The following is an 18,719-nucleotide window of genomic DNA, read 5'->3' as shown; positions in this document are numbered from 1 at the left end:
GGTGCCACACTCTAATCAGCTAATTAACTCAAAACACCTGCAAAGGCCTTTAAATGGTCTCTCAGTCTAGTTCTGTAAGCTACACAATCATGGGCAAGACTGCTGACCTGACAGTTGTCCAAAAGACGATCATTGACACCTTGCACAAGGAGAGCAATTCCCAAAAGGTCATTGCTAAAGAGGCTGGATGTTCACAGAGCTCTGTGTCCAAGCATATTAGTAGAAAGGCAAAGGGAAGGAAAAGATGTGGTAGAAAAAAGTGTACAAGCAATAGGGATAACCGCACCCTGGAGAGGATAGTGAGACAAAACCCATTCAAAACTGCGGGGGAGATTCACAAAGAGTGGACTGCAGCTGGAGTCAGTGCTTCAAGAACCACCACTCACAGACGTATGCAAGACATGGGTTTCAGCTGTCGCATTCCTTGTGTCAAGCCACTCTTGAACAAGAGACAGCGTCAGAAGCGTCTCACCCGGGCTAAAGACAAAAAGGACTGGACTGCTGCTGAGTGGTCCAAAGTCATGTTCTCGGATGAAAGTAAATTTTGCATGTCCTTGGGTAATCAAGGTCCCAGAGTCTGGAGGAAGAGAGGAGAGGCACAGAATCCATGTTGCCTGAGGTCGAGTGTCAAGTTTCCACAGTCAGCGATGGTTTGGGGTGCCATGTCATCTGCTGGTGTTGGTCCACTGTGTTTCCTTAGGTCCAAGGTCAATGCAGCTGTCTATCAGGAAGTTTTGGAGCACTTCATGCTTCCTGCTGCTGACCAACTTTATGGAGATGCAGATTTCATTTTTCAACAGGACTTGGCACCTGCTCACAGTGCCAAAGCTACCAGTACCTAGTTTAAGGACCATGGTATCCCTGTTCTTGACTGGCCAGCAAACTCCCCTGACCTTAACCCCATAGGAAATCTATGGGGTATTGTGAAGAGGAAGATGCGAGATGCCAGACTCAACAACGCAGAAGAGCTGAAGGCCACCATCAAAGCAACCTGGGCTCTCATAACACCTGAGCAGTGCCACAGCCTGATCGACTCCATGCCACGCCGCATTGCTGCAGTAATTCAGGCAAAAGGAGCCCCAACTAAGTATTGAGTGCTGTACATGCTCATACTTTTCATGTCTATACTTTTCAGTTGCCCTCTCTTGCTCTCCCTCTCTCACCCAACCGGTCAAGGCAGATGGCCGCCCACCCAGAGTCTGGTTCTGCCCGAGATTTCTGCCTGTTAAAAGGAAGTTTTTCCTCGTCACTGTCGCCAAGTGCTTGCTCATGGGGGAATTGTTGGTTTTCTGTAGATAAAAGAGCTTGGTCTGTACCAGCTCTATATGGAAAGTGTCCTGAGACAACTTCTGTTGTGATTTGGCACTATACAAATAAAATTGAATTGAATTGAATTAAATTGACAACATTTTTAGAAATCCTTTTTTTGTATCAGTCTTAAGTGATATTATAGTATACTGAAATTTGGATTTTCATTAGTTGTTAGTTTAAAATAATCAAGATTAAAGAACTAAACATTTGAAATATATCAGTCTGTGTGTAATAAATGAATATAATATACAAGTTTCACTTTTTGAATGGAATTACTGAAATAAATCAACTTTTCCACGATATTCTAATTTTATGACCAGCACCTGTATACACGTAGACGCCGCATTGAGCGCTGGAGTCCTACGTCAACATCGCCACCATATTGAATGTGGAAAGAGCTAATAGAAAAGATGCCGCATTCTTGTGCAGCATGGAATTGTACCAACAGGTTTACGCTCCAGACTCGATCGCAAGGGATTACCTTTCACAGGTAAGAGTGAAAAAACAAAAAAACGTTTGATTGTATGTGGTCATTATAACATAACTTTACGTCCAGAAAAAAATGCTGACTTTGTGGCTATAACATGAAGTCCCGCATATAAATAGTAGGGATTCCAGCGCGAAACCAGCCTCCGAACAACGGAGTCTTTCCTGAATAAAGTGGCCCGAAGTAATTACGCTGATTGTTGTTAGTTGGTTAATTTTTCATATTCTCTGTAGGTAGTGACTGCCGGCGCCGCACGAGTGGCAGCCTGTCACAGCAGCTCCCGCTCACTTACAGCATTTTTCTGTTTTAGTTTTGTCTTCTTTTATTATTCTTTAATATATTATCACGTGCGTGTTCGCAATTGATCGGAGCATTATGGAGACCAAAGTCGCCGTGATTGCTCTGGTCTTTCTCTTGCTTTTTTCATTGTTTATGACCGTGTCTGGGGACCCCGTACGCCAGGGCCCTATTGTTTACAGTAGGGATCAGCTGTTGATGCTCTGTAACACCGCGGTCAAGTCAGCCGTCTTTCGCTGCGTCTTGGTCAAGCCAGCCGCTCCTGAATATGCAGTGCGCTCGTATTGCAGCCTTTACCGTAATTTCCCCGTCTTCAGTGAGCGCTACTATCAAGGTAGCTCCGGAGCTAATGCCGAGACTTTCTGCTACAACGATCAAATGGACCGACTTCCGGTTTTCAAAATAAAATATATTGTACGACAAAATGTTGACACAATTCGGGGTTTTATGAGAGGCGTGTCTCAAGCAGCGTGTCTGTTAAAATGATTCAGCATTGATTTGGAGTCATCAAGTCATATAACTTTCAGGGTATTGAGGTAAAATCTCAGTTTATAATAACTATGTTATCTAATTTTGGAGACCATTAAAAGCTTTTTTAAAAGTTGTGTCTGAGCCCATAGATATGTATAGAAAGGCTAGATAGCTTACCGGCGCTGTGAGCCAATGGGGACTGACGTCGTCACACGGCGGCCATCTTGGGACAGGACTGCTCGTCCAGTCACAACATTAAAGTCAATTGTGCATATAGTGCTGAAATAACTATATTTTGCTCAATTTTCAACCGATTTTCAAACGGCTTGGTTTGTCATAAACGTCAGAGATGTGGCTATTTCACTGCATACTTGTGAATAATTATAACCACGGAGTTTACTATGAAAATAGTATAATATTAAGTAGACTAGACAGGTAAAGTAATAGGTATACCCATACACACACAGTAATGATGTTGTCAATATTTATAAGATACATGAAACATGAAATAGTGCAATTTAGTTTATTACTAATATTTACATTATTAAATACATGTGTAAATTTATGTATTTATGTTCTGTAAAATAAGAGAAAAGAGATGGGTCTTTGTTTTTTTTGTTTGTTTTTTACTTAGGTCCAGATGCATTCAATTAGAAAACAGTTCAAAATGTGCAATCAAGCAAATACAAAAAAAAAAAAAAACATTAATTATCTTTCCATCAGTATCAAAGCTCTTCATTGATGAGGTTCTTGGCTTTCAGCTCCTCCAGAAGAGCCTTCATGTTCTTCTTGGCCCTCCTTACCCTTGCCAAGGCATTGCTCTTCTCCCACTGAAGTTTACGCACTGTTGCCATGGCTGCATCAAGTTTGGCCTTAAGAGCCTTTGGAGAGGAAGGGAATGCATACTGGTGGTCAGGGGCCTTCCTCTTCCGACTCCTTTGCCTCTCTCCAGTGGCTGCCTGTGGCTTTGGAAAAAAAAATACAATAAATAATAAATAAATATATAATGAAGTTAATTAGGGTTAGGGTTAGTTCATTTGTTAGTGACATTCCTCATGTGTACAAATACTCACAATATCAGGCGGAGGTTGCTGGGGGGTCCATGGGCAGGTTTTCTCCTGCTCTTCTAGAAGCGGTTGTGCTTCTTGGTGCTACCGGCTGAAAAAAATAGTTAAATATTCAATTGATCTGTAATACACATTATGTATTGCTAAACTTGCAGAGAGTGAGACATTAAATCACATTTAAATATCGATGTATCCATCTTTAACACCTTGTATTCTAGTTGGCCAATTATACACATACCCTCTGAAGATGAACAGGGAAGTTGAAGATAGTTGGAACAGCTCCAGCTTTGAGTCTGACAGTCTGCCCTGTCCTGTCAAAATCTTCATTGCTGAAGTGTTCACTGCAGAGCAGTGATCTATCGTAGGCACAAAACCATCCCTTCTCAGGGCACGCTTCCACTGTCTCCTGCGCTCGCTGCATTTGGGAAACCTTACAAATGGGAGAAATAGTAGTCAGATATAAATGATTGTTAACCTTCCACCTTTATTTCCTTCAACATTGAGGGTATGAACAAAAATACAGTATAAAATATATTATCATTTTGATTCTATGTACTGCATGTATGCAAATATATGTAGCCAATGTAGATATTGAGAATTAGACATAAGAAAATGATCAGAATAAAAAGATGAAGAGTAGGTGGAAGAAAAGCCAGGGCCAATGGCAATCTTGTAATATTGTCTCAGTCACACTGTTCCTGAGTAGCAGAACGTGTATTGTACATAACGAGTATCCTAATAATAGTCATAATATTTTCATATCTTACTTGTGAAAGGTGATCCCACGCGTCCTTGTTTGGAGGCTCCGTGCGTTGGTGCAGCCGTAGGCGGCACAAAAATCAGGCATTTTCATAATATCGTTATCAGAAGTTCTGTAAACAAAAAACCAACAAAGTAATCTAATCTAATCTAATCTAAACCAAACCACTTGGAAATCATGTGTAACTCAAAGCTATGTTGAAACGTAAGACTAATCCTGCCTCTCCCACCAATTTACAATTGCTTGGTGACTCACTTACGACCTCTTCACTGCTAGCCAGCAAATAAATACAACCACGTCCACAAAATGACATTTAGACAAAAGATTAGGTTGTCAAGAAACGTTATTGGTCTTAGGAAACCTGTTAATAATTGAAAATGTCGACTTTGGTATCACTTTTGAGTTGAGGGCAGCCATGAAACACACAGCTACGCTGCAATATTAAGCGTTTCTCAAAACGTGAAGCTACAATTTAAACATCAGCAGCAGCATAAATCATAGCCACGTTAATAAGGTTTGTAATAAACCAAACCGTTTGTAAATCCGTCAAGAATTCAGCGAGCTACGAGCATTTAAGTTTGCATATATCACTCACCTTACGTCCACAGCAACAGGGTGCAGCAGCGCGGTCTCCTGTCCTAAGATGGCCGCCAGTGACGACGCCGCCGACTCCGCCTTGAGACATCTAGCCTTTCTATACATATCTATGTCTGAGCCAGCCTGTCTGTTCAAGTGATCCAGCACTGATTTGGAGTCAACAAATCACATGACCTCGGAGTTATTGAGCCAAGATATATCATTTTTTATGAAATATATGAATATTAATTTTCAAAACCGTTCATTGCTGCTTTCAACGGCTGTGTCTCACACAGTCCAACTAGACAAGTGATTCTGCACTCATTTGGGGTCATTAGGTCACATGACCCCAGAGTTATTGAGCAAAAATAGCGCAATTTTCATATTATATCTGATTATTATTTTTCCAAAACTTTCAATGCTGCTTTCAACGGCTGTGTCTCACACAGCCCAACTAGACAGGTGATTCTGCACTCATTTGGGGTCATTAGGTCACATGACCCCAGAGCTATTGAGCAAAAATAGTGCAATTTTTATATTATATCTGATTATTATTTTTCCAAAACTTTCAATGCTGCTTTCAACGGCTGTGTCTCACACAGCCCAACTAGACAGGTGATTCTGCACTTATCTGGGGTCATTAGGTCACATGAACCCAGAGCTATTGAGCAAAAATAGCGCAATTTTCATATTATATCTGATTATTATTTTTCCAAAACTTTCAATGCTACTTTCAACGGCTGTGTCTAACACAGCCCAACTAGACAGGTGATTCTACACTCATTTGGGGTCATTAGGTCACATGACCTCAGAGCTATTGAGCAAAAATAGCGCAATTTTTATATTATATCTGATTATTATTTTTCCAAAACTTGCAGTGCTGCTTTCTGTTAACAGTACATCAATGCTGAACAAAAGTTGGTGTATCTGATTGATCCCGCACAGAGCGCAACAGAGCAGGCTGACTCAGACGACGCAGCAAAAAAATTCTGGTAATTAAGATGGTTTACCTGTCCAGCACATTTGTAGCTATTTTAAAACTTCATGTTTTTGCAAGATGGGTTTTTTCTCAGAATTCTGATAACCCAGATGTTCAGTCCTGGTTCTGCTGGATCAGAGTGCAGCTTTTGACATGGTTGATCATGGCATTCTTCTTGACAGGCTCAGAGACTTGCAACGTCTTACAACAATTTAACTTCAATTGGAATAACAATTTAATCCCTTTAAAAAACTAGATGGCCTTAGATTGTTAAAGTGTTTGATAAACCTTAATGACAATAACTCCACAGCTGGACCCATCTCTTTGGAATGGATGTTTTAGCACTCCGCCTCTCCACTTAACATCCACCCAGTCACTCATTTTGAAGTACTCACTGCATCCGAAAAGTTATAAGTTAAGTTACTTATTTATTATTATAAGTTACTCATACATTATACATCTAAAAAACTTTTCTGAAAAAGTATGTATGAAACAATCTTCACAGCGGGAGTGCACAAAATGCTTCCCAAAGTCATTTAAATAGTATAAATTAACATGTCAGAAAGACATAAATGCAGACAAAGTGCAAAAGTAAAATCAGCAAAGAAATAAGTGAGTTACTCAGGGGTCCCACGAAGCATGCAGGAAATCTGATAAGAAATATGTTAGTTCATCAGGAGTCTTGCAAAGCATAAAAAAAGTTTGAGAAGAAATAAGATAGTTAGTCAGGAGTCTCACAGCATTAGTCGTGTGTCATCCATGCCAAAGGCCTGGATCACAAAGACTGCCTGAACAGGTGTGTCTTAAGGGGCCCCCTAAAGCTGTCTACAAGAGGATCCTCAACCCTGAGGGACAGAGTTCCACAGATGGGGTGCCACAACCTTAGATGCCTGCTCATCCTTAGTCATCAACCACCAGAGGGCCCTGGTCAGATGATCTAAGGGAATGTTTTGGGGTGTGGTCATTGTCGTGGAGGAGGTCACAAATGGAGCTGGGGCCATTGAGAGCCTCAAAGGTGATCAGGAACAACCTGGACTGGACTCTGAAGGAGACAGGAAGCCAGTGCAGGTCAGCCAAGATGGGGCTCATGAATGAGCATGTAAATAGTGTCTGTGCCAGCACTGAGCCCTGAGGAACCCCACAGAGAAGAGGAGCAGGATCACAGCTGAAAGGAACAACTGTGACAGAAAAACATCTCTCACTAAGATAGGAGGCGAACCACTGCAGGGCCGCTCCTGAAACACCTGCCAAGTCTCTGAGCCTGTCAAGAAGAATGCCATGATCAACTGTGTCAGGCTTCCTAGAGCAGGTGACCAGTCATTAGGCTGTAGACGTGGAAGGGACATGTGTAGAGAGAGGTAAAGTTGTCCATATTGGAGGAGACAAATGCATAAACAGCCATCTCCAGCTAGAGCTTGGGGATGTTAAGGCTTTGCAGCCGCCAAGTGTTAGGACCCAGAGATGCAGAACCAGGAGACAGGAATTGTGTAAAACCAAGGAGAAATTTATTAACAAAACGTAGAACAGAAAACACGCTCAACGAGCGGAATGATGGACAAACAAAAAGCGCACTCAAACGGAGTGGTAGACGAAGCAAACAAAAGACGCACTCAAACAGAGTGGATGAACAAAGGGAGCACCGACGAAGCGGGTATGGATCGAGGCACGCGTGGAAGTGGCAGACAGGCACTGAAACAAAGAAAAACACAGCACAATAAATGGCTGGAGAAAAGGGACAACAAAAAACGAACTTTCTCTGAGGAAGTGAACAGACAACAAGACATGTACTTACAAACCAACTGATCAAACTCGACATGGAGAAGAGGAATAATCCGGCGATGAGGAGCAGGAGCAGGAAGTCCACCAAGTTTCCCCACACTGGGATGGACGTTGCTTATCAGAGACCTCAGATGTTCCGGAACCCTGGCACCTACACTGTCAGGAGAAAGATCAACACCTCAGTTTTAGCCACATTGAGTTGCACGACGTTCTTGGACATCCAACCCTCAATGGTGGCCAGACATTCCAGCAGAATGCCGAGGCTCTGCATGTTGTCAGGACTTAAGGAGAAATGAAGCTGGATGTCATCACGTAACACTGATAGGAGACATCCGGGAAGCTGCTGATGAGATGACCAAGGGTGAGCATGTAAATAGTGTTGGTGCCAGCACTGAACTCTGAGGAACCCCATAGAGAAGAGGAGCAGGATCACAACTGAAAGGAACAACTGTCACAGAGAAACATCTCTCACTGAGATAGGAGGCGAACCACTGCAAGTCTCTGAGCCTGTCAAGAAGAATGCCATGATCAACCATGTCAAAAGCTGCACTCTGATCCAGCAGAACCAGGACTGAACATCTGGGTTATCAGAATTCTGAGAAAAAACCCATCTTGCAAAAACATGAAGTTTTAAAATAGCTACAAATGTGCTGGACAGGTAAACCATCTTAATTACCAGAATTTTTTTTGCTGCGTCTTCTGAGTCAGCCTGCTCTGTTGCGCTCTGTGCGGGATCAATCAGATACACCAACTTTTGTTCAGCATTGATGTACTGTTAACAGAAAGCAGCACTGCAAGTTTTGAAAAAATAGTAATCAGATACAATATGTAAAATGCTCTATTTTTGCTCAATAGCTCTGGGGTCATGTGACCTAGTGACCCCAAATGAGTGCAGAATCACCTGTCTAGTTGGGCTGTGTGAGACACAGCTGTTGAAAGCAGCATTGAAAGTTTTGGAAAAATAATAATCAGATATAATATGGAAATTGCGCTATTTTTGCTCAATAGCTCTGGGGTCATGTGACCTAGTGACCCCAAATGAGTGCAGAATCACCTGTCTAGTTGGACTGTGTGAGACACAGCCATTGAAAGCAGCATTGAAAGTTTTAGAAAAATAATAATCAGATATAATATGAAAATTGCGCTATTTTTGCTCAATAGCTCTGGGGTCATGTGACCTAATGACCCCAAATGAGTGCAGAATCACCTGTCTAGTTGGGCTGTGTGAGACACAACCGTTGAAAGCAGCATTGAAAGTTTTGGAAAAATAATAATCAGATATAATATGAAAATTGCGCTATTTTTGCTCAATAGCTCTGGGGTCATGTGACCTAATGACCCCAAATGAGTGCAGAATCACCTGTCTAGTTGGGCTGTGTGAGACACAGCCGTTGAAAGCGGCATTGAAAGTTTTGGAAAAATAATAATCAGATATAATATGAAAATTGCGTTATTTTTGCTCAATAGCTCTGAGGTCATGTGACCTAATGACCCCAAATGAGTGCAGAATCACCTGTCTAGTTGGGCTGTGTGAGACACAGCCGTTGAAAGCGGCATTGAAAGTTTTGGAAAAATAATAATCAGATATAATATGAAAATTGCGTTATTTTTGCTCAATAGCTCTGAGGTCATGTGACCTAATGACCCCAAATGAGTGCAGAATCACCTGTCTAGTTGGGCTGTGTGAGACACAGCCGTTAAAAGCAGCATTGAAAGTTTTGGAAAAATAATAATGAGATATAATATGAAAAATGCTCTATTTTTGCTCAATAACTCTGGGGTCATGTGACCTAATGACCCCAAATGAGTGCAGAATCACTTGTCTAGTTGGGCTGTGTGAGACACAGCCATTGAAAGCAGCATTGAAAGTTTTGGAAAAATAATAATCAGATATAATATGAAAATTGCGTTATTTATGCTCAATAGCTCTGGGGTCATGTGACCTAGTGACCCCAAATGAGTGCAGAATCACCTGTCTAGTTGGGCTGTGTGAGAAACAGCCGTTGAAAGCAGCATTGAAAGTTTTGGAAAAATAATAATCAGATATCAAATCAAAGAAGCGTACGTCGCCCGGATTGGCGTCACCGGGGCCCCGCCCTGGAGCCAGGCCTGGGGTTGGGGCTTGCAGGCGAGCGCCTGGTGGCCGGGTCTTTGCCCATGGGACCCGGCCGGGCACAGCCCGAAGGAGCAACGTGGGCCCGCCTTCCCGTAGGCCCACCACCCGCAGGAAGGATCAGAAGGGGCCGGTGCTATGTGGAATGGGTAGCAGTCGTGGGCGGGGGCCCCGACGACCCAAACCCTGGACAACGACTCTGGCTATGGGGACATGGAATGTCACCTCACTGTGGGGGAAAGAACCTGAGCTAGTGCGGGAGGTTGAGCGGTACCGGCTAGAGATAGTCGGGCTCACCTCCACGCACAGTCTGGGCTCTGGAACCCAACTCCTTGAGAGAGGCTGGACTCTCTTCTACTCTGGAGTTGCCCGCAGTGAGAGGCGGCGAGCTGGTGTGGGCTTGCTTATAGCCCCCCAGCTCAGCCGCCATGTGTTGGAGTTCTCCCTGCTGAGCGAGAGGGTCGCTTCCCTGCGCCTTCGGGTTGGGGATAGGTCTCTCACTATTGTTTCGTTCTACGGGCCGAACAGTAGCGTAGAGTACCCGGCCTTCTTGGAGTCCCTGGGAGGGGTACTGGAAACTGCTCCAACCGGGGACCCCATTGTTCTGCTGGGAGACTTCAATGCTCACGTGGGCAGCGACAGTGACACCTGGAGGGCTGTGATTGGGAGGAACGGCCTCCCCGATCTGAACCCGAGTGGTGTTTTGTTATTGGATTTCTGTGCTAGTCACAGTTTGTCCATAACGAACACCATGTTCAAGCATAAGGGTGTCCATCAGTGCACGTGGCACCAGGACACCCTAGGCCGGAGGTCAATGATCGACTTTGTAGTCGTATCATCTGACCTTTGGCGGTATGTCTTGGACACTCGGGTAAAGAGAGGGGCTGAGCTGTCAACTGATCACCACCTGGTGGTGAGTTGGATTCGCTGGCAGGGGAAGAAGCAGGACAGACTTGGCAGACCCAAACGTACCGTGAGGTCTGTTGGGAACGTCTGGCGGAACCCGCTGTCAAGGAAGTTTTCAACTCCCACCTCTGGGAGAGCTTCAACCAGATCCCGAGGGAGGTTGGAGACATTGAGTCCGAATGGACCATGTTCTCCACTTCCATTGTTGATGCAGCCGTCCGTAGCTGTGGCCGTAAAGTTGGCGGTGCCTGTCGTGGTGGCAACCCCCGAACCCAGTGGTGGACACCGGAAGTAAGGGATGCCGTCAAGCTGAAGAAGGAGTCCTATCGGGCCTGGTTGGCTCATAGGACTCCTGAGGCAGCTGATGGGTACCGGCAGGCCAAGCGTGCGGCAGCTCGGGCGGTTGTAGAAGCAAAAACTCGGGTCTGGGAGGAGTTCGGGGAGGCCATGGAGGAGGACTACCGGTCGGCCTCGAGGAAATTCTGGCAAACCGTTCGGCGCCTCAGGAGGGGGAAGCAGCTTTCTGTCAACACTGTTTACAGTGGAGGTGGGGAGCTGTTGACCTCGACTGGGGATATTGTCGGGCGGTGGAAGGAATACTTCGAGGATCTCCTCAATCCCTCTGTCATGTCTTCCGTAGAGGAAGCAGAGACTGGGGACTTGGAGGTCGATTCATTCATCACCGGGGCTGAAGTCACTGAGTCAGTTCGCAAGCTCCTCGGTGGCAAAGCGCCGGGAGTGGATGAGATCCGCCCTGAGTACCTCAAGTCTCTGGATGTTGTAGGACTGTCTTGGTTGACACGCCTCTGCAGCATCGCGTGGCAGACGGGGACAGTGCCTAGTGTCCAATAAGTTGGACAAATTAGCGGCGCTGACCTGGCACCAGAGGGACGATAGGGAGTGTAGCCTCATGATGTTCTGGGAAACGTGGCTGACTCCGCTGAATCCAGACACGGACGTGAAGCTGGACGGCTTTAAGCTGCTGCGAGCAGATAGGACGAGAGAGAGCAGTAAGAAGAAAGGAGGAGGGCTGGCAGTGTTTGTGAATGACAGATGGTGTAACTCTGGACACATTACTATTAAAGAACAACTGTGCTGCAAGGACATTGAACTGTTAGCCGTTAGCATGAGGCCTTATTACCTGCCGCGGGAATTCTCGCATGCTATCGCGATAGCTGCGTATATTCCCCCCTCTGCTAAGGCTGAGGCAGCCTGTGATGTTCTCCACTCTGTCACAAGCAGGCTGCAGACAGAGCACCCCCAGGCCCTCCTTCTTATCTCTGGGGACTTTAATCATGCCTCTCTATCCTCCACTCTGCCCACCTTCACCCAGTATGTTACATGCTGCAACTAGAGACAATAAGATACTGGACTTGTGTTATGCCAACACCAAGGAGGCATACACTTCATCACCCCTCCCTCCCCTGGGAAGATCCGACCACAACCTGGTTCATCTCCTGCCTGTGTACAAACCTCTCGTGCACAGGCAACCACCTGTGTCCCGCACAGTGAAGAGATGGTCCGACGAGGCTGACGAGGCTCTGAGGGACTGTTTTGAGACAACTGTGTGGGAGGAATTCTGTGATTCTCATGGAGAGAACATTGAGGGTCTCACACACTGCATTACGGATTATATTAACTTCTGTGTGGAAAACACCATACCCACCAGGACTGTATGGTGTTTTTCCAACAACAAACCGTGGATTAACCCTGGCATAAAGGTTCTCCTTAAGGAGAAGAAGAGGGCCTTTAAGTCAGGAAATAAGGATGAGCTGAAGGCTGTGCAGTAGAAGTTGAGATGGAAGATCCGTGAGGGGAAAAACAACTACAGAAAGAAGATGGAGGTTCAGCTGCAGGAGAAAAATGTCAGTGGAGTCTGGAGAGGCCTAAAAACCATCTCTGGCCACAAGGAACCTGACTCTCAAGCTGCAGGGGACCAAAAGTGGGCGAATGACCTGAACTTATTGTTCAACAGATTTGATCAGATATCTGCCCCTCCCCCAGCCCAGTCTTCCATGCTGCAGCCCCTCTTTTCCCCCTCTGCAACACTCAGCTCACAGCCACCCCCCACTGCTCATCCCATCAACTCAACCCCCTTACCCACACCCTCCAGCACACAGACCCCCCTGCACCAACCTGTCCCTCACAACAACCTAGGTGAGAAACCAGCTCCGGAGGATCAAGGCGAGTAAGGCTGCTGGCCCAGATGGCATCAGCTCCAGGCTCCTTAAGTCCTGTGCAGATCAGCTGTGTGGGATTGTTGAGTGCATGTTCAATCTGAGCCTGAAGCTGGGGACAGTGCCACGGCTATGGAAAACATCCTGCGTGGTACCGGTGCCTAAGACTCCGCACCCCAAGTACCTCAGCAGCTACAGGCCGGTGGCACTAACATCCCACCTAATGAAGACCCTAGAGCGGCTGGTCCTTGTTCATCTCCGCCCCTTGGTGAGCCCATCGCTGGATCCACTTCAGTTTGCCTACCAGCCTGGCATTGGGGTGGACGACGCCGTCATCTTCCTCCAACACCGAGCTCTCTCTCACCTGGAGAAACCTAGGAGTACTGTGAGAATCATGTTTTTTGATTTCTCCAGTGCTTTCAATACCATTCAGCCTGCACTTCTGAGGGACAAGCTGAAGCACACCGGGGTGAACCATCACCTCACACACTGGATTCTGGACTATCTCACCAACCGTCCACAGTACGTGAGGACCCAGGACTCTGTGTCCGACACGGTCGTCTGCAGCACAGGGGCACTGCAAGGAACGGTCCTGACTCTGTTCCTCTTCACCCTCTACACTGCAGACTTCTCATACAACACACCCACCTGTCACCTGCAGAAGTTCTCTGACAACTCTGCAATCGTGGATCGATGGGGATGACAGAGAGTACAGAGAACTGACGCAGGACTTCGTGGACTGGTGCCAGTGGAACTGCCTTCAGATCAACGCAGAGAAAACCAAAGAACTGGTGGTGGATTTCCGCAGACGAACACTCTGCCCCCTGACACCGGTGAACATCCAGGGAACGGACATTGAGATGGTGACATCTTATAAGTACCTGGGTGTTCACCTGAACAATAAACTGGACACACAACTGCACTTTAAAAGAAAGGCCAGAGCAGACTTTATCTGCTCAGGAGACTGTGGTCTTTTGGAGTGCAGGGGGCACTCCTGAAGACCTTTTATGACACTGTGGTGGCATCAGCCATCTTTTATGGAGTGGTCTGCTGGGGGAGCAGCATCTCGACAGCTGACAGGAAGAGACTTGACAAACTGATCAGGAAGGCCAGCTCTGTCCTGGGATGCCCCCTCGACTCAGTGGAGGTTGTAGGAGAGAGGAGGATGATGGCTAAGCTGTCATCCATGATTGAGAATGACTCCCACCCTCTGCAGGACACTTTAACAGCACTGGAGAGCTCCTTCAGCGACAGACTGCTTCACCCAAAGTGTGTGAAGGAACGCTATCGCAGGTCCTTCCTTCCTGCAGCAGTCAGACTTTACAACCAGCAGTGCTCCCAGTAGACCACACACTCACAAGACTTTCAATATGACTGCACTATAATACACATTAACTGTGTTCATTCATACTGTGAAGATATTGTATCTCAACTTGCAATGCAATATATCAATTCCTATGTGCAATATAGGAAACTATTCACTATCATTACTCCAGTCAGGAGTACTATCATTCAATGTGAAATGTCAGTACTTATGGTTCATATTCATATCAATGTGCAATACCAGTATTGTTTGCTCATATTTCATTACTCCTTGTTTATATTGTTTATATTGTTTGGTTGATATTTAATATTTAATGTCCTTTTACTGATGCCCTCTATGTTTGCTATCCACTTTTGCTGCTGTAATACCTGAAATTTCCCCACTGTGGGACTAATAAAGGTATATCTTATCTTATCTTATCTTATCTTATCTTATCTTATCTTATCTTATCTTATCTTATCTTATCTTATCTTATCTCTTTCCCAAAAATAAAGAGCTCAGAAAGAAGTGGGAAACAGCTGTCTGGCGGGATGGGTTTTCTGCTAGTCAGTCATCCATGCTCTGCAATGAACACTTCAGACCAGAGGATTTTGACAGGACAGGTCAGACAGTCAGGATCAGAGATGGAGCTTTTCCTTCTGTCTTCAGTTTCCCAGCTCATCTCCACAGGGTAGGTGTATAGGCTGTAAGGATTAGATCATTCAGTGCCACACTATGCTAACAATGTTTTCCCTTTCTGAATGTGAAGGAGTCAGTGATGTATTTAGTTTTACACTGTGAGACTATTTCTATATTTCATCCTTAACTTTAGTCCTTGGCTACGTCTCAGACCTCAGAGAAGGCACAGAAGACCGTGTCACCGAACTGTACCCAGCTTGTCCAGGAGACCGAACCCCTGCCTGTGCCTAGTGTTGTGAGTAATAAGTGCTAGCTATGCTTCAAACAGCTGCAAGCTGGTTATATTCAAACTTCTTGTCACTCCCCTGTGCCCTTACAACACCTACTACTCTCTGTCACTCTTTCAGACTGACACACATACACATATGCACATATATTGAAACATGCCAGTATTGAATCTGCAATTGAACCTTCACACACACACAAACATGTGTGCAAACACACACACACAAGCATGTGTGCAAACACACACACACACACACACACACACACACACACACACACACACTGCTAGTACAATTGAGCAGAGCTAAAACTAAGAATGTAAGAATGTGAAACATTGGACAGCACATTGTACTAGTAAAGATGTTACGGACTGTCACTGAGTGATGTAATGATGTACCATTTTCATCCTTGTTTGTACTAGGACCTCTCCTATGCTCTGCCTTCATCATATGATGATCTGAGAGCCAGACTCAGGGAAGCCATGAATAGGATGAAGAGTCTGGAAAAAGAGAGGAGGAATGCAAACTGCTTTTGAGTCTTCTCCAGCAGCAGAAGAAATGGAAGAGCTTCCATCCCCTTTTTGTGAACATTCCTGCCTTAGTGTGCGACCATAACTACCTACCTACCCGCTTCAGTGGTCTTGTGGATGATGCATTATGTACATTTCAGGGTTTGTTGTTTTCCAAATTCTGAAAAAGTTGTCCTGTCATGTGTGCCGTGGTAGCTTGGTAACTGATGCGTTACCCGCATCATTTGATCAGAGCTACCACTTGCTCACATTGAAAAACAAAGGAGGGCTGATGGTCCGTGTATGATTCGTTCAATTGATATTCAATTGATAATCAAAAAACAGTAAAATTAAAAATGACTTGATATTCCATAGTTTGTTTTTCAATGTCACACAAAAAACAGATAACGATTCGTTTTTCGAACCTTTGATTTTATGCTCAGGTCAAAAAAAGATTTCAAAAACTTTAAGAATTTGATTTTGATATTCAATCTTTCTGTGGGCCGGAAGTCGACCCGAAGTCGCTCACTTTACCTTGAGGGTTTCGGCAGGTTAGCAGCAGTAGCGGCAAGACCAGGTTGACCCTTAGCTAAACATGGACAGCTACGTGTTATTTCGTGGTAGTAAACGTCTCACCATGAAGGACGAGGATATGGTTATTGAAAAAATCAGCAGGATCTTCCAGATAGTGTAGTTTTGTCATTATGCCGTGTTAAATCATAGCACAGAGGAACCAACCTACCAGCCCACCCGCTTCTCATTTCATCGACCACCGAGTGCAGCTGCTGGCTCGGCGTCATCAGTGAGGACTTCTGCCACTGCAGCTCTTGCAGTGGCATTTCAAAGGTGATTAAATGAACCTTGTTCTTGGTTTTATTTACATTTTATACAGCATCCACTTATTTTTGGAAAGGGGGTTTTAACAAGCAACTGTCAGACAAAGGTAGTTGAATAAACAAAAAAAAAAAGGAATATCTGGAAGGTAGTGGGATAGAAGTAAGGACTATACCTTGACTTTGAGTTCAAGCACAGTAGTAGAGGACATGTATTCCATTTAGTGCCCATTCCCACAAGTATATTTGCATAATTTAACCATATGCACTGTGTCATTGCAATAATGGCAAAAAATGTGAAATGAGTAACAAAGGGCTGTTTTCACATCAAATTTTAGGAACATCTACTTAGCTGAACTCATTGGCGGCAAGCTGGAGACAAGCCAAACCCTTACAGTGCGTTTTTCAGAGATTGAGGCCTCTGTCGAGGGCATCCTTAGTAAAGTCAATGATGCCCTTGGCCAAGAAGAGTCCTTCATACTCACTGATGGCCAGGGGAAAAAGATCATGGATTCCGAGGGAACCAGAGGTACAGTTGAGCACTTCACCTCTAACAGTTTAGTATTTAATACATACATTGAAATCTGATTCTTAAGAAAATCACCACAACACCCCATCTGCTGAAACATTTGCACCAGTAATGAACTACTTTCTGTACAGGATCAGCATTCTGGAAACAGAATGCCAGGAAAGTGTATGCTGTCAAAGAAGAGGACTTCCTGCAGCTGCAAGGGCCTAAAAGAAGGAGATTAAGGTACTTCAACTGTATTTTTTTTTAAATGTATTTATTAATATTTTTTTCATTTGCATTTGCACTCATGGATGGTCTCGCTGAAACTCATATTTGGGGTGTTTCTCAATGTATCTGAAAAATGTTTTGCCAGTATACAGGTCCAAGTGTAAATAGTAATATACCATATTGTCCCAGGTAAAAACTTAATTGGATTAGGTGATGCCCTCAGTTTCTGGGATGTTTTTGGGATGTTGTGCATTCCTAGGTAAATTGAATTACCTGCAAGTGACCTAGTGCATAGAAGAGTGCATTTGAAATACAGTGTCTAAAATTACAGGAGTAATAACTGACAAGGTCGGTTTTAATATGATAAGGAAGCTGTTGAGAACAAGTAGAGATAAAATTAGCTTGTTGTGGGTTTTGTCTGTTTTCCAGTTGACGGGAAGATACTGGCCTCGATGACGTTTATGAGAAGATTGAAGAGGTGGTCCTAGCATCGCAGGGACTGCAAGAGGTGTCCACCAAAATGAGGGAGCCGATCCAGTTGGCAGACTCAGACCAAAGAACAACACTTTCCCTGACAGAGGCCCTAGCAGCAGCGGTGAAAGATGCCTTTAACTGTGTTGTTTGCAAAATTAAGGGTTTTTTTTATACTCTTTCTTTGAATTTAGTCTTTGCAATGTTAAAACAGCAATAAAACAAGCAGCTTGCTTATTCCATAGTGGAATAAATAAACAGACCTCAGAGAAAAGAAGGTCCCCGTGAGCACTGTTTGAACTGTTTGATCTGCCAATTGTAAATAAAGTTCAACAGTATGAAATTGTATTGTCCTTGAATGTCAATCTGTTTATCCAGTCATGAAAATGAAGTTGTTTATTTAGTTTGTGATCTTCTGGTTAAATTTTCTTTTCTTTGAAACATGTATCACCTATATTTGAAAAGTTACAAATATTCAAACCTTACAAATCATTATGTAGCAATCACTGTCAATTGATAACTTGCTGATGGAAAATCTCAGGTCAAACAGCCACAAATGTATAACACAGTAAACTCATGTTGCCATAGAAAAACTTTTGTCTACTTAAAACAGATATCAGCGCAATAAATTCATTTGTCCTTGGTGAAACCCCACATCATCTAGTAGCAAAATACTACACTTTTAAAAACTGTTTTAATCTAATTTCAGGACCAGTGGATGAGCCCATGGTTTCCATGTGCTGCAACAGGATTATTGGCTGCAGGATCTGCATCGAACAGTGTTTGAACACCTCCTCTTCCTGCCCAAAATGCAGAGCAGAGAATTTCAGCCCACATAAGTTAAGTGGACTGTATGCTGTTTACTATGTATGTAATTTCTTTTGATGTAAATAGTTAGACAAAGTTTAAATACTCTGAAAATAGTGTTATTTTAGAAAGTGAACGTTGTATTGTTGATGGAAATCTTGTTGCAACCATGTATCCTGTAGTTTGGTAGTTCGGTTGTGTGACTGATCTT

General features: G+C 44.3%; 1 protein-coding gene across 1 annotated transcript; it reads left to right on the top strand.

Moving 5' to 3' along the window:
* Positions 1–1,721: 1,721 nt before the first annotated feature.
* On the top strand, positions 1,722–16,504 carry LOC139331997 (THAP domain-containing protein 3-like). Its single transcript, XM_070963647.1, has 4 exons — positions 1,722–1,802; positions 14,726–14,923; positions 15,059–15,160; positions 15,572–16,504. Exons 1-4 carry the CDS (start codon positions 1,722–1,724, stop codon positions 15,683–15,685), a joined length of 495 nt encoding a protein of 164 aa, XP_070819748.1. The 3' UTR covers positions 15,686–16,504.
* Positions 16,505–18,719: the final 2,215 nt, after the last annotated feature.

This window comes from Chaetodon trifascialis, chromosome 6, assembly GCF_039877785.1.
Source record: "Chaetodon trifascialis isolate fChaTrf1 chromosome 6, fChaTrf1.hap1, whole genome shotgun sequence".
NCBI lineage: Eukaryota > Metazoa > Chordata > Actinopteri > Chaetodontiformes > Chaetodontidae > Chaetodon > Chaetodon trifascialis.
The sequence above is the reverse complement of the archived record's forward strand: the minus strand, read 5'-3'. Positions and strand labels throughout refer to the sequence as shown.